Source organism: Macrobrachium rosenbergii, chromosome 4 (assembly GCF_040412425.1).
Source record: "Macrobrachium rosenbergii isolate ZJJX-2024 chromosome 4, ASM4041242v1, whole genome shotgun sequence".
NCBI classification, from domain to species: Eukaryota; Metazoa; Arthropoda; class Malacostraca; order Decapoda; family Palaemonidae; genus Macrobrachium; species Macrobrachium rosenbergii.
In genome coordinates this window covers 44578100-44594452 of record NC_089744.1, presented here as the reverse complement: position 1 = coordinate 44594452, position 16353 = coordinate 44578100, and the positions used below count along the sequence as shown (strand labels likewise).

The 16353-nt window shown below is 34.8% G+C and overlaps 1 protein-coding gene across 21 annotated transcripts in view; it reads right to left on the bottom strand.

The window, feature by feature from the left end:
- Nucleotides 1-1686: 1686 nt before the first annotated feature.
- Nucleotides 1687-16353, bottom strand: part of LOC136833716 (UDP-N-acetylglucosamine transferase subunit ALG13-like) — a 539859-nt gene continuing 525192 nt past the window's right edge. For 20 of the 21 annotated variants that reach the window (XR_010851592.1, XR_010851593.1, XM_067095956.1 and 17 more), the window contains 2 exons: nucleotides 13315-13459; nucleotides 1687-3160 (listed from right to left, as the gene is read on the bottom strand). Coding sequence is in view for 19 of the 21 variants with exons in the window: in XM_067095956.1 (XP_066952057.1) it covers nucleotides 3120-3160; nucleotides 13315-13459 (186 nt within the window). In the remaining 2 variants the exon portion in view is untranslated. Of the gene's footprint in view, nucleotides 3161-13314; nucleotides 13460-16353 lie in introns of those variants that run through there. The other variant, XM_067096070.1, reaches the window with a different exon arrangement.

Genomic DNA, 16353 nt, shown 5'->3' with positions numbered 1-16353 from the left:
TCTACACATGCTTCTAAGCTGGCAATGGCATTGGGTTCAGCAGAATGAGAGCTAGGTAATGGAGTGATAGGAAAAGCTGGAGGACTGGAAATGGGAGAAAAAGCTGTCACAGGCATTGAAGGGATAGGCATAACATCAATATCAACTCCTGAAGAATGACCTATACTAGCGGAAGCCTTAGTTTTGCCCCTAGCTGTAGCTTTTCTAATTCAGTCACGCTGCAATTTGTCTAAGTGTGTCTGTAAAGCCTTCCATTTACCCTTCTCCCAGTCTTTACATTCGTCACAGTTCAATTCCAGAGAACAAATTTGTTCCCTGCAAGTACAACAAATGGTATGTGAGTCATATTTGGCAGAAGTGAGCCTAGTTTTGCAGCCTTTGCTGCAGTACCTAATGCTAGACAAAACTAGAGTCAAACATAATGGACAAAATTCCACTAGATAAGTCACAATTGAAGGAATAATCCAAATTCTAGCTAAGCTAAATAGCTGCCCTACCAAAAGCAAAGAGTACTTCACCAAAGACAATCTGCGACCATCCGGCAAAAGCAAAACAAGAGCTGCTAATAACTGGTGTTCAGTCATTAACCGGCAGAAACGAATTGAGCTCTTTAGCTACGTTGTACCTATTCTTCCCCGATGGTGGGCGGGGCGGTATACCTACACCCCAAACAAAAGAGCACTACTGCGAATTTCGAATTTTTAGCTGCCTTGTAACGTAGAAACTATAGCTTTGTAATTATTTGGTAAGTTACTTATATAAAATTGTCATCTGTTCCTACACAAATACAAACCCTTGGTCTTTACATAAGGTAGACTTACTTTTGAGGGCCGGATTCTAAATAAATCTCTGAACTGACTGATAGTTTGGCTCACCTGGGTACTCTTCCTAGTCATGTAAGAGCAAAGGAAGGATACCATACCTCTGATCTACTGAACAAAACAGATGTTCAATTGTCACACTTCTAGGCATTTGAATCAAAGGAATGTAATATTGTTGATTCGAAAGGGTTTGGATGAACCTGCAGTGTCGAAGACTATAAAGCTAAGAATAACCACCTGGTTTATTCATGATCAGTCCCCACACAATCATTTGCAAATCATTACAAAACATCATCAGAATAAAGAAAAGATAAAAATTAATTAATGAATAAAAAGAATAGCAAATCCTGAAAAATGCAAAAAGATGCCAGTCTTGGAAGAATAGCTCAGAAAATGTCAGTGCACAATGGACCACATGGAAAACAAAAAGGTCTTGTGGGATGACAGCACATTGCTTTCAGAATTCTGGTGAAGCTAAGTCATTACATAGATTAAAGATATTAATGAGTGATGAGTTTACAGTGAAGAAGTGAGCTTTGTAAAGATGAAAATGCCAGCAATTTCATTTAAATTTGATCACGGCATGTTTCTCATGTTAATATCTAAATTTCACAATCTTTAAATTGTAAGAAAAGTAGTAACTGACTTCCACATGAACAAAAGTTCAATCATATTATTCCTATGACAATTCCAAAAATCTTTTTATCTGGTCTTGCAGTAACTCATCATAAGGGAGGCAGTTCCAGTATTTTATAATAATTAAGAATAAACTTTCTCCACTCAACACGTCTTTTGTTGAAACTTTGAAAAAATTGTTGTTAGGTCTCTTGAATTACTCTGACATGTTACACAAAAAGTGTAAAAGTATTTTATTTTTACATTTATTAATTTTGAAAATGGCAGTAAATATAAACTTTTACAAAAAGTATCCTCAATCTCTACGACTAGATAACAGAATTTAGTCTTACAATATCACACAATCATAGTTATCAAATACAAAATACAATAAAGTATGCTATTACAGTACTAAATATTTTTCTATGCCACTTAACAGAATAAAATGTCCGCAAATTAAATGGCAACAAAATAGAGTATCTGACAAAAACAAATGTTACACCTTTGACAAAAAAACAACAATTCAAGTACTTAAAGAAAAGAAATAATTTTTTATTACAGGTACTTGATACCAGACCTATAAATTAACAAATAAATTAATTTTACATTGGCCTGAAACCATTAATTAATGTTACATAACAAGTATATATGGGACATATATTTGTGCTTGTAAACTTATGTATGGTACATACATTTGAGCTTGTAAACTTATAAGTACAGCAAGAAAATTTCCTTAAATTTTCAGTGTATTTAACTAGAAACTTTAACTTCATTTTCACACTGAAACATTGTGAAACAAATTTTCAAATATGGTCTACATTTAGTACAAAACTTGTAGTAAACATGTTTACAAAATGTAGCTTTGATTTACGACTAGATATACTAGATTTTACAATGTAAGGTAAACAACAACTAGTTTGGGACGGACACCATTAAGGCACTTGGTTCAGTTTACATACCACAGTGTAGTACTAATACATTTTAACAAGAATTCTGTAAATTTAAAAAAAAGGGACTTCCTCAAAAAATAGTTAAAAAAAATAGTACTTCCTGAAGAAACAATAATAATAACGAATATTACTGGGAAATCATGTTTTCTACTGGGAATCTATACCAGAACTAATAAATAAAATAGAATTAAATAAATGAGACCCATACTTAGTAGAGATGGCCACTGACCTTTTAAGTGTATATACCAAATTATATACATGTTGCAAATATGTTGTTACTGTATTTATGAAAATGTAGTGTGCTGCAGTGCTTCTAAAATAGGAAAAATATAAAATACTTTCAACTTTTGCAAAATAACTGCCTTTTTCTTTATAATTCTTATGAAATAAAAGGAACAAGTGGAATGTTTACTTTAATCATATATAATTTGTGCCAAATTCTAACACTCAAAATGTCTTCACTTATACAAGAAGCAGTACTTATTCACTGAATATTCAGTAGAAGAGACATCAAAAATTCTAATTTTATACATGTACACTATTCATTTATAACATAACAACCTTGATACAAAATGGTCTATAAACATCAGAATTGTAATGACATTTGTTGAAAGTTATCTCAAAAGACAAAGGCTCAAAATTAAATTATACGTATGGAATTTTCTATCACATAAAATTAGAGCATTAATAAAACCATTCATCATCATCTACATCCAAACATATTAAAAATATCTTACATCATCATCCACATCCATGGTGGCGCCATTACGTACCCTAGAAAAAGAAAAAAGTCCTTTCAAAAACCATGTAAGCTGGGTAAGTCTAATTTTATCATTGTTATACAATAGTGTAACAGAAGACAATCCAGAGGACTGTCACAAAACCAAATGCTAATAAGACTACAGCCATCTACAATGTAAGTTAAATGTATAGGTTCTCAAGCAACCTATCAGACTATTCTGGATGACACGGGTTCCATAATTACAAATATCATATAATGTTCCTAAACACAATATACTTCATTTTCCCACATGATGCTGTGCATTATGGTTACAGAGAAGAAAACTCATAAAATATGACATTATTACTTGTTTCTCATTTAGCACAGAACTAGATATAAACTGAATATTTTACCTTTTACCATTTGGTGCCTTCTCTTAAGCAGAAAGTGAGTTTAAGATCAATCAGTTTTTACATTACTCTCATTATTAAAAATTGTAATTTAAAATGAGCAATGAGTTCAAAATCCTTAGTAGTTTATGGTTGACCAAAAGGGTTTGTTTTTATTCAATTATGAGATGCTGAGGTACAGAGGTCAAAGAGAGATTGAGTGGCTTTTTGCCAATTTATTTTTGGAGAAGTCATCAACATTTGGAAAAATTTCAATCTCCACGGTGGGTGCAGAGGTCGACATCTGTGCCAGAACAGTACTATCAGAGGGTCCAGGGATACTCGAATCCTTATAAATGCTAGACATAAAGATTTGAGGGGTAAAAAAAATAATAATAAACCTGAAAACCTTAAAAAGATATCATCAACCTTAAAAGATATCATCAACCTTTCAAGGAGTTTATTCTTCCACCAATGGCACAAGTGAGAACTGACTCCCATATGTCCGCGTCCCTACCCAACTCCATAGGGGATGGCACAACATGATTATAGTGGCTCAAGTGTAAACCAAACCCGCTTGCCATGACCAAAGGTATTATGAGAATACTATCCACAAAAATTAATTCAAAGAAAAATATAATGGTATATGGGACTCTTGGACTCAACCCCCCACATCATGGTGGTCCCAAATCGAGGGGGGACAACCAAGAGTGATGACTTCTGCTGCAGGACTAATTCCGTCTAAGCATCAGAGGAACAGAAGGACAAAAAACACTAGTCTTGCTCCCTTTCAAAAAAAAAAACTAAGTCAGACTCCCAACTCCCTGAAGCGGTGACAGCCTTCTTCAACATGCTCATAAATTCGTACACAAAACTCACTGTCTGCAAAGGACAGTGCTTTGAAACACTAATTGATGTCGCAAAAGGGAGCAATTCGGCCCATCTGGAACTCCAGGTGAAGGTGGAATGGGCTGAAAAGAGGCAAAACTGCCTAAGAGATACTGAAGAACAACACCCGACGATCAGAGACTACAGTTGGTTACTTGAAGACCGGAGCTAGGCGTTCAATTGGAAATTGCACTCAAAAATAACAACAGTCTGTTCTCAGAAGAGACAAGTGCCAAGCTAAAGAGAGACTGGCGTCAGCTAGTAGTAGGCTGGCGCCAGACGCATGAGAGCTGGTGCTGGAAGCTCTATTAAGACGAGCTCTGGCGCTATAGGGAGCTCGGGTGCTATTAACCCTTTAACGCCAAAGCCCTATTTACAAAAACGTCTCCCGTATGCCGGCGGCGTTCGGTGAGTTAGTGCCGAAGCGGAAAAATTTTTTTTTTCAAAAAATCACAGCACACTTAGTTTTTAAGATTAAGAGTTCATTTTTGGCTTTTTTTTTGTCATTGCCTGAAGTTTAGTATGCAACCATCAGAAATGAAAAAAATATCATTATCATATATAAATATTGGAATATGAGACAGCGAAAAAAAAAAACTCGTATACAAATCGCGCTGTAAGCAAAACGGTTAAAGGTAATGACTTAATTTTTTTTAGTTGTATTGTACACTAAATTGCGATGATTTTGGTATTTAACAAATTTTAAAATGATCAAAGCAACACAGAGAAAATATTATCACAAAATGATGCATGAATTAAATGTAACATGCGGATCGTAAAAATTTTTTTCAAAATTCACCATAAATCGAAATATTGTGCTAGAGACTTCCCGTTTGTTGAAAAATGAAGGTAATTGATTGAATATTACTAGACTGTAAGTGTTTTAGCTTACAATTGCAGTTTTCGACCATTTCGGTCGAGTTAAAGTTGACCAAAAGTCAAATTTTTTTCTATTTATCGTGATTTATATGAAAATATTTCAAAACTGATAAAAGCTACAACCATGAGTTATTTTTTGTTGTATTGTAAATGAAATTGCGCACATTTTCATATATAAAACTTTATGTATCGACTAATATAAAATGGTGCAAATATTACGACAAAGAGACGAAAGAATTTCAGAGATGTTCGGCCGAGTTACCGCGCAGACATAAGGAAAATGTTTTTTTAAAAAATTCACCATAAATCGAAATATTGTGCTAGAGACTTCCAATTTATTGCAAAATGAAGGTAAACGATTGAATATTACTAGAATGTAAGAGTTTTAGCTTACAATTGCGTTTTTTTACCATTTCGGTCGAGTTAAAATTGACTGAAGGTTGAAATTTTGGCAGTTATCGTGATTTATGTGAAAATATTTCAAAAACTGATAAAAGCTACAACCATGAGCTAATTTCTGTTGTACTCTACATGAAATTGCACACATTTTCATATATAAAAGTTTATGTAACGACTAATGTAAAACGATGCAAACATTACGACAACATGACGAAAAAATTTCTGAGATGTTCGGCCGAGTTACATAGCGCGAGCGTAAGGAAAAATTTTTTTTCAGAAATTCACCATAACTCGAAATATTGTGCTAGAGACTTCCAGTTTGTTGCAAAATGAAGGTACATGATTGAATATTACTAGAATGTAAGAGTTTTAGCTTATAATTGCGTTTTTACCATTTCGGTCGAGTTAAAGTTGACGAAGCTTGAAATTTTGGCAGTTATCGTGATTTATATGAAAATATTTCAAAACTGATAAAAGCTACAACCATGAGTTATTTTCTGTTGTATTCTACATGAAATTGCGCACATTTCCATATATAAAACTTTATGTAACGACTAATATAAAACAGTGCAAACATTACGACAACGTGAAAAAGAATTTCTGGCGAGATGTAAGGAAAAGTTTTTTCAAAAATTCACCATAAATCGAAATATTGTGCTAGAGACTTCCAATTGGTTGCAAAATGAAGGTAAATGATTGAATATTACTAGAATGTAAGAGTTTTAGCTTACAATTGCGTTTTTGACCATTTCGGTCGAGTCAAAATTGACGAAGGTTGAAATTTTGGCAGTTATCGTGATTTATATGAAAATATTTCAAAACTGATAAAGCTACAACCATGAGTTATTTTCTGTTGTATTGTACATGAAATTGCGCATTTTCATTTTCATATATAAAACTTTATGTAACGGTAAGGAAAAAGTTTTTCTAATATAGAACAGTGCAAAAATTGCGTTTTTGACCATTTTGGTCGAGTCAAAATTGACAAAATGACGAAAGAAAATTTCTGAAATTTATTTTCTGTTGTATTGTACATGAAATTGCGCACATTTTCATTATAAAACTTTATGTAACGGCTAATATAGAACAGTGCAAAATAACAAAATGAAAAATTTCTGTTTTTTTACCGCTGAGGGCAAAAAAAAGTTCACCATAAATCGAAATATTGTGCTAGAGACTTCAATCTGTTGCAAAATGAAGGTACATGATTGAATATTACTAGAATGTAAGAGTTTTAGCTTACAATTGCGTTTTCAACCATTTCGGTCAAGTCAAAGTTGACGAAGGTTGAAATTTTTTGTAGTCGACGTTTGCTACGTCCACTCGGCATTCAACAGACAATTTTAGTCGACGTTTGCTACGTCCAACAGGCGTTTAAGGGTTAAGCACTTGGGAGCATATGTTCCACCTGGCACCAATACGGGCGTCACATGCCTCCACTTAACCTGTAGTGACATGGCAGCATAGCCAGGAGTGTCCTTCAAAAAGTACATCTCTATGGACGCCTTTACAATGGCTGTCCGTCAACACCTGCGGACAGCAGGCTCGACTGAGGGGCAACTACCCGGGGACAAACTCCTCCGGACTCCCATGGACTTCAGTATGCCTCCTCCCTGGTGCATGGGAGTCTGACAGGGACTGGGTTTAGGAGATCCAAGGGGCCAGAGAGCTACCCCTTCACTACACATCCAGTAAGATGCCTTTCCAGTGGCTGTCTGTCGATACCTGGGATGGGCAACAGCTTGACTGAGGGGGCAACTACCTGTGTGTAAACCCCCAACCTCCCTTGGACTTCCAGTTTGCCTCCTCCCTGGTGCAAGGGAGTCTGGCATGGACCTTTGTCTAGGAGCACCGAGGGATGAGTAGCCACCTCTTCCACTGCACAACACTTCACTATTATTACAAGGTTAACATCTGTTAACCCTGACACAAGACTGGCAATGGCACGGGAAGGAAGCGAGGGAGCCAGGCACAGGAGAAAGTGGATAAAAAAAAAAAAAAAAAAAAAAAAAAAAAAAAAAAGGGCAGGAGGGCCAGCAGTAGGAGAGAGTCGGCACCAGGATCTCAGTAACTGGCGCCGAACACCCAAAAGTTGGCACCAGGACCTCAGTAACTGGCGCCAAGAGCCCGAGAGTTGGCACCAGGATCTCAGTAACTGGCGCCAAGCACCTGCGAGTTGGTACCAGGATCTTAGTAACTGGTGCCAAGCAAATGAGAGCGGGCAACGAAGTCCCCGAGCACGGGTGCCGAGAGCCCGAGAGTGGGTGCTGAAGTACTCGATAGTGGGTGCCCAGTGCTCTGGAGTTGGTGCCAGGCGAGAGCTCTTAGTATGAGCTAAAGAATGTGGAACTAAACAATTCATGTCATCTGGTTTAGTATATGTACTGCCGAATCAAGTACCAAAGCAGTTCTCAGCTGACGAGAACGTCTTCTTGCTAAAGCTCATAGTAACCAAAACATTAAGCAAAATTCTCTTCTGCATTCCTGCCATTACACTTTTCAGTTCTCTGCAAAGGAAAGTGTAAAACAGTAAACCCCCCCCGGATTCGCATTCTCACGATTCGCAGACTAATATATTCAAGGATTTCTCTTTGGAACGTGTCTACCAATTATTTGCTTAAAAATTCAGCCATTCACGGTATTTTTTCACCGAGAAATATTCACTAAATACTGTATTTTCATCTCATCTTCATGACTAAATTCACTTTTTGTGATAAAACTATTAAAATACTCAGGTAATGCTCGAGTTACGATAATTCACCTTACGATAATTCGATTTTGCAATGGGGTAAGCAATTAATACCGATACCACAATATTATTTGTAAAATATTTTTAAATTTTGCGTGGGCACAGGCAGCAGCATAATCAGGCAGTGAGGGAGACCATATTACAGTAGACAACTTTTCCTCCATCTCTTTACCCCATCTTCTAGTTAAAAAAGTAGAAGAGAATGATAAAAGCATTGTTAGTAACGTTATACTCTTGCATAAATGCATACAGTCATAAACAACCGACCAAGAAACTGCTGTTTTGCTTATAACCAAATCGGATAACAAAAGCCTTTTACCTGGTATTTCAACCATCGTACGGTAATAAACAATTACTGTACGTTATGGCACAATTGACATTAAGTAGAATAGGATTAATATATTTTTATATTATACCCTTACTCGGTATGGATAAAAGATCGGCAAGGAAATATGTTGCTAAATTTAAGATGCAAGTTGTAGCTGAAGCTGAGAAAACAATGTTCAGGCTGCTAATGACTATACTGTAAATTATCATGCATTGGCAACATGGATGAAACTCGATTGTACTTAAAATGGGAGAGAGAGTATTTTAGTCAAAACTACTGTGCATGAAAGAACACTTTGCTGTTATTTTTACGCTGATAAATGATAAATACATAAAGCTTGTATTAAGATGAAATTAAGTGAAAATAGCGAACGGAACCTTGAATTTTTTTTTACACAAAACAGACGCCCCCAAATGGCCATCGTCATCTACTAACGAAAATAATAGATAAATTAATTTCACAATGAGAGGTATCTTAGCTATATTTCGACTTAAAAACACTCGTATAACGAAAAATAACCTTGCACCATATAAATAAAGTATCTAGAGATACATTTACGCTAACTAGAAGCAAAAAAATTGCTCTGAACTGCATTAAACACAGCGAAATAAATGCTGCGCAAACATTTCCAAACCAAAACGTTGATCACTATGATCACAATTTATAACACAAGCAATATAAGAGGACATACAATATTATTGGATAAAGTGAATTAAGGCATAACATTTTAAAAGATCCATGGATGTGTAGGCTAAGCTAATTCGTGTTTGTTATTCAATTTCTCTTTGTGTTGAATTATCATAAGTCACTTTGCATGAATCGCCAGAATTACCTGATATTAATAATCACTATACCATGTATGTAAAGAGTATATTTTATAGTGTAGGCTAGGCTACCTTATATGTATACAGTACATGGCACTGAATACACCTAGTGTAGGCTAGGCTATGTTTGAGATACGTTTTGGTCATTTCTTACGTTTTTCCCAACAAATGATGGGTTTTTTTTGGAACCTAACCCCATCATAAGTTTTTGTTTGTTTTGTGTGTTTGAACTATCAAAATAGGCAGTGCTAAGTGTTTTTAGAAGGGTTCTAAGTATTCACAGATTTTAGTTATTCGCAGGGGGGTGTGGTATGCATTCCCTGTGAGTACAGGGGGTTTACTGTAATATGTTCAATTAATTATTTACAGACAAATGTTATGAAGTACACAGTACCATCATACAAACATATCTCAAATCCTAACCAACATGATTTGAGATTGCAGATATGTATCCCTTGCCAAAAATATTCGATAGGTAGAGAACAAAATATTTATGTTATATTAAGCCAATCAGCAAACAAGGTAGCGAACGCAATATTAAGTTTTTTATGCTACTCAGGAAAAAAACAGTTAACCTTTACCGACATAGTTCGAAGTACACCGAGTACCATTATGCAGACATATCTCAAATCCTATCATACATTGAGATTGTTATGTATTAAGTCTTGTGTGTTACAATGCACATGTCAAAGCTCTGCTTATGACTGGTGCAGTGTGGGTTGTGGTTTGGGATTGGGGAAGCACGGTTGATTGTAGCAAGATGTAACAGCACTATAACCATTTAAGCCAACGTTTAGCCATCTGTGTCTTAACCCTTTGCCTTGGGCCATCCTGTAAAAGAGACTTTCAGATGTGTGTTTACTACCAAAAAGTCGGACAGGTAGCAAACACAATATTTACGTTATTACACTATTTGGAAAAGGAAAGTTAACTTTACCGAGAATAGCTGAAGTACACAGTATCATCATACAGACATGTCGCAAATCCTAACAACCATTAATTGAGACTTGCAGAAAGTAATTCATTACCGTAAATATTGCTTCAGCAATGAATGCTTTGCTTACGTTTATTACATTAACCCTTTAACGCCGACTGGACATATTTTACGTCGACAAAAGTTGTCTGTTGGGTGCCAAGTGGACATAAAATATGTCGACTACAAAAAGTTTTTTTAAATATTCGCAGAAAAATACTTATAGGCCTAGTTTGCGAAAAATTTTAAATCACACGCCTTGAGGGATACTGGGAGTTCACGGATCATGTTGTTGTTTTGTTTACAAGCGTGACCCAGCTGCACAAGCACGAATTTTTTTCTTATCCCAAAAGAAAGCATCAGCTAACTGCTGAAAATCTCAGAAATTCTTAAGTCACTTTGTAGTAATTCGTAATTTTTGCACCGTTTTCTATTAGCCTTTACATAAAGTTTTATATATGAAAATGTGCGCAATTTCATTTAGAATACAACAAAAAATAACTCATGGTTGTAGCTTTTATCAATTTTGACATATTTTCATATAAATCACGATAAGTGCCAAAATTTCAACCTTCGGTCAACTTTGACTCGACCGAGATGGTCGAAAAATGCAACTGTATGCTAAAACTCTTACATTCTAGTAATAGTCAATCATTTACCTTCATTTTGCAACAAACAAGAAGTCTCTAGCACAATATTTCGATTTATAGTGAATTTTTGAAAAAAATTTTTCCTTATGTCTGCGCTAACTCTGCTGAAAATCTTGTAAGAGCCTGACGCCGTCTCTTCCAAACATGGGTTCATCGTCCATCGGAGTGGACAAGACAACAAGAGCATCTCGTTTTCTTTCTCTAAAGGAACACGATTTCAACCATACAATATTTCCGTCTGTTTCTCCCTAACCATTGTTGTGTTGATGTATGCACAATCACCACTACTTGCATTGCCATGCAAGCATTCTAATCATGTACTCATAATGTTCCAACGAATCTTCTGTATCAAACTGTGTGTATGTTTCTGCTTGTGAAGACACCAAACGTCTCGCCACTCCGATGAACGACGAACACATACGTGTTTGGAAGAGACGGCGTCAGGCTCTTACAATCTCAGAAATTCTTTAGTCACTTTGTTGTAATTTTTGCACAGTTTTCTATTAGCCGTTACATAAAGTTTTATATATGAAAATGTGTGCAATTTCATGTAGAATACAACAGAAAATAACTCATTGTTGTAGCTTTTATCAGTTTTGACATATGTTCATATAAATCATGATAAGTGCCAAAATTTCAACCTTCGGTCAACTTTGACTCGACCGAAATGGTCGAAAAATGCTATTGTAAGCTAAAACTCTTACATTCTAGTAATATTCAATCATTTAGCTTCATTTTGCAACAAACAAGAAGTCTCTAGCACAATATGTTGATTTATGGTGAATTTAAAAAAAAACTTTTTCCTTACCTCCGCTCGCACTAACTCTGCTGAAAATCTCAGAATTTCTTTAGTCATTTTGTCGTAACTTTTGCACCATTTTCTATTAGCCGTTACATAAAGTTTTATATGTGAAAATATGTGCAATTTCATGCAGAATACAACAAAAAATAATTCATGGTTGTAGCTTTTATCAGTTTTGAAATATTTTCATATAAATCACGATAAGTGCCAAAATTTCAACCTTCGGTCAACTTTGACTCGACCGAAATGGTAAAAAAATGCAATTATAAGCTAAATCTCTTACATTCTAGTAATATTCAATCATTTACCTTCATTTTGCAATAAACGGGAAGTCTCTAGCACAATATTTCGATTTATGGTGAATTTTTGAAAAAACCTTTTTTTTTACGTCCTCGCATTACGAATTCATGCATCATTTTGTGATAATATTTTCTCTGTGTTGCTTTGATCGTTTTACAATTTGTTATATACCAAAATCATCACAATTTAGTGTACAATACAACGAAAAAAAAATAGCTCATTAGCTTTAACCGTTTTGCTCACAGCACGATTTGTATACAATTATATATGACACTTTTTTCATGGTCATATATTCCAATATTTATGTATGATAATGATATTTTTTTTCATTTCTGATGGTTGCATACTAAACTTCAGGCAATGAGAAAAAAGGAGCCAAAAATGAACCCTTAATCTTAAAAACTAAGTATGCTGTGATTTTTTGAAAAAAAACTTTCTTTCCACTTCGGCGCTAACTCCCAAACCCCCCCGGCATACGGCAGACACTTTTGTAAATAGAGGCTCAGCGTTTAAGGGTTATCCGGTAAAGGTGGTAGCTCTGTAAAATAAGCTACCGGTAGTTAACCCATTTGATTGTGAATTCACTGCTGTATCCTAGTAAAATATGTTAAACTTGAATCAGATCTTAATAACAAAACAATAAAATACTAATCCTGAAAGGTGTAGGCTATGCAAAATCAGAGATAATACTTCACCGAAATCCAGCAAGTTTAAGAACAAAGCTGCCTTCAACACTCGGAGTGCGGCAGAAACAGACTGAGGTTGCCTGCTAAGTCATTCCTGGTATTCCCATGAGTGGGTGGGACCAGTCATCTGCACTAAACTTTGAAGCATTACCCACGAATTTTTTAATTAAGCTGCTGTGCAAGAGAAAACTATATCTGTAATCACTTGGCAAGTTACTTATATCAAATTATGCATTTCCTTTTAATGCCTGATGTGGCAAATATGACAAATTATTAGCTGATTATGCAGAATTATCCAGTTTATCTTAAAAAAATGCTCATAACAACATATGTTACTTACCCGGAGGTGTAGGATAATATGTCACAGGTTCCTGAGAGCCATCTGAAGGACTGGCAGGAAATACATCAGGAGGTCTATCTTCAACATATGTCACTACAGGTGGGGAAGATAAATCACTTGAGCTTACATTGACACCTGAAACAGCCTGATTAAAAAAGGATTGCATTGTAATTTACCATAAGGTTTAGGATCACAAGAATTTTAAGTTTCTTTTCTGGAGAATCAATTCTATTAACTCTTTGAGATTCAGGGGTAGGGATGAGCAGTTCTAAAACTTGTTAATACAGTAGTAAAACAGCTTTGGCCTACTGCTCACAAGGTAAGAGATAGTTTACTCTTAATGCAAGCTACGATTGTATCTTTCTTGATAGGATATTAGTTTTGGTCTAATTTAAAAGTGAATAATTGTAATTTTTACTTTTTTAAAAATGACATACAACAAACTTTCAAACTAAAGTGTTGAGACTTCAGCTGAGAGCCTAAATTTCTTTATTTTCTTTAAATATTTAAAAGAATGTACAATACTAAGAGGTTTATAAACTTCCTTTAAACCATGAACATCATAAATTTATATTCACAGTGCATATATATATATATATATATATATATATATATATATATATATATATATATATATATATATATATATATATATATATATATATATATATATATATTTATGCAAGTTAAAAAGTTAAGTATACCTTAGTTTTACCAGACCACTGAGCTGATTAACAGCTCTCCTAGGGCTGGCCCGAAGGATTAGACTTATTTTACGTGGCTAAGAACCAATTGGTTACTTAGCAACGGGACCTACAGCTTATTGTGGAATCCGAACCACATTATAGCGAGAAATGAATTTATGCAAGTAATTAAATATAAAACACATAAGGAAAAATAGAGAAACATTAGCAAGAATGCATAAATTTTTTATTCTATGTTTGAAACTGGTTTAGTGTTACTCTTCCTAGTACCAGCTTCTACTTTTGAAGCAGAGAGAATTGAACACTCCCAAAATCTAATGAGTTGAAATCTACATAATGTAATCAGAATTTCAAAGGATTATTAGCTAGCTCTTAATGGATCAAAAACTTCTAGTAATTCCATCACAAACCCATTACATTAACAAAACTAAATATTTCTGCATGTCACAAATCCTAGATACATACATCCATTTGTAGAATAATAAGATTAGACGGGCCAAGCACATAAACTTCTGGTTTCTCCAGTGTCTAATAGTTAACTGAATCATTCTTTGTGTCTACCGAATGCTTAAAAACTCTTACTACTGGAACACTGCAGGATAAACATTCTTTTATTTCCAATGTCATTTTCTACTTTGGTTATAACTAACACTGGTTATAACATTCAGTCAACTTCTGTTTTGTTTTGTGTATAGCAGTGGAAGCTTACCTCAATGGATTGAATGTGTTTTCGAGGTTTCTGTTAGTATTTTCTTCACTACTTTTGGTACTACCCCGCCACGAAAACTGGGGGATCACTGCAGGCACTGAGGTCTTCAATCTCTTTGATTTTTATTGTATTGTAGAGACTATTGTATTTTCTTACTGTTTAATTATTAAGCATTGATCTCATTTGATTAGTGCAGTGGTTCCAGGTTACAGCCTATTTGTTTTTTAACTGATATATGTTTTTAATCAGTAATTTTTTACAAATATTGTGAAGAATAATTAGTCCCTCATTTTTAATAATTATTCAATGGAAGTTCCTGTCCCTACTTGTTCTTGATCATTTTTTGTACACATCTTGTCTCTACCCTACTTAATTTCTGCACATAGATGATCCTCCAAATTCCACATTTGACTGAAAGATTATTTCTTTAGTCTGCCATCTGCATAAATTGGCATATAAACACTCACACCATAAATGTAAAGTAAAAAGAAATTTACTACATTATAAATACATGTACAGTACATACGTCTATTTTATTATTGAAATACAGTCCGACCTTGAAAATCCAGCATTCTGTGGTCCGGGAACTCCCATGACCTGGGACATTATTGAATCAGCCGTCATTAGTTCTTGAGTGGCTACAAGGGCAGCACCACACATTTTCAGATTTCGGAACTGAATCCTGGTCCATAAATACACAAGCACAGTTTATTTCCAACGAAAGCATTCTGTGAAACTTAAAAATATTCAGGACACAAAAGACCCGCAATTTGCATATATACGAGTGTATCTTCTATTTCATATATCATGCAATAATTAAAATTTCGTCCAAAAACAGGATCTGATCATATATACTGTGCATAGTGCGAGATGCATTTTCAGTAGATTACAATATGCTAGGCTTTCTATGTCTGTCTCAATTTTGGTAAGATACCACTCACAATGCATATTATATCTGAGTTAGCTTTTAACTAACAAACGGGCCTAGAAGCCAAAGTTCATTAGGTTAAATGCGAATCTTCATACATTAAATCAGGCTTACCAACATTGTGAATTGTCAAAGAAGATGAGGAGGATGAAGTCAACAATGATGCAATCAATGATGCAATTACTAAATGTTCTGGTGTTGAATTATGAAATAGCTTACTGAGCACTTATGTGAACAATATAGAGGATAAATTAGACAACAGTGCAAACAATGAAAATAAGATAATTTCATTACCACTGAAAAACCTGAGAGAATTATTTAGGAAAATGACATGCGATGACTGTGGTGGGTCCCAAAAACTTAATGTAGAAAATGGTTTTGATGTCACCCTTATTTTGAAATGCAATTGTGAAAAGCCAATAGTTACTCTCAACCTAATCCAGCGAAGGGGTGTGAAAATATGAACACTAGCAATATCGGTGAAACAACAGCTTCATATGTTTATTAAAACATGATGAATGGGGAGGGTTGGCTTCTATAAATAATGCACGTAGGTCCTTCGGTGCCAAAAACTTAGCCAATAGCTTATCAGAGGTACAAGAAATTTATTTAAGAACTTGCAGACATGAAAAACAAGGAAACATTAAAAGAAGTTGACAAGGTAATCTTTTCTTTTCATGAAAGTATTGGTGTAAAAC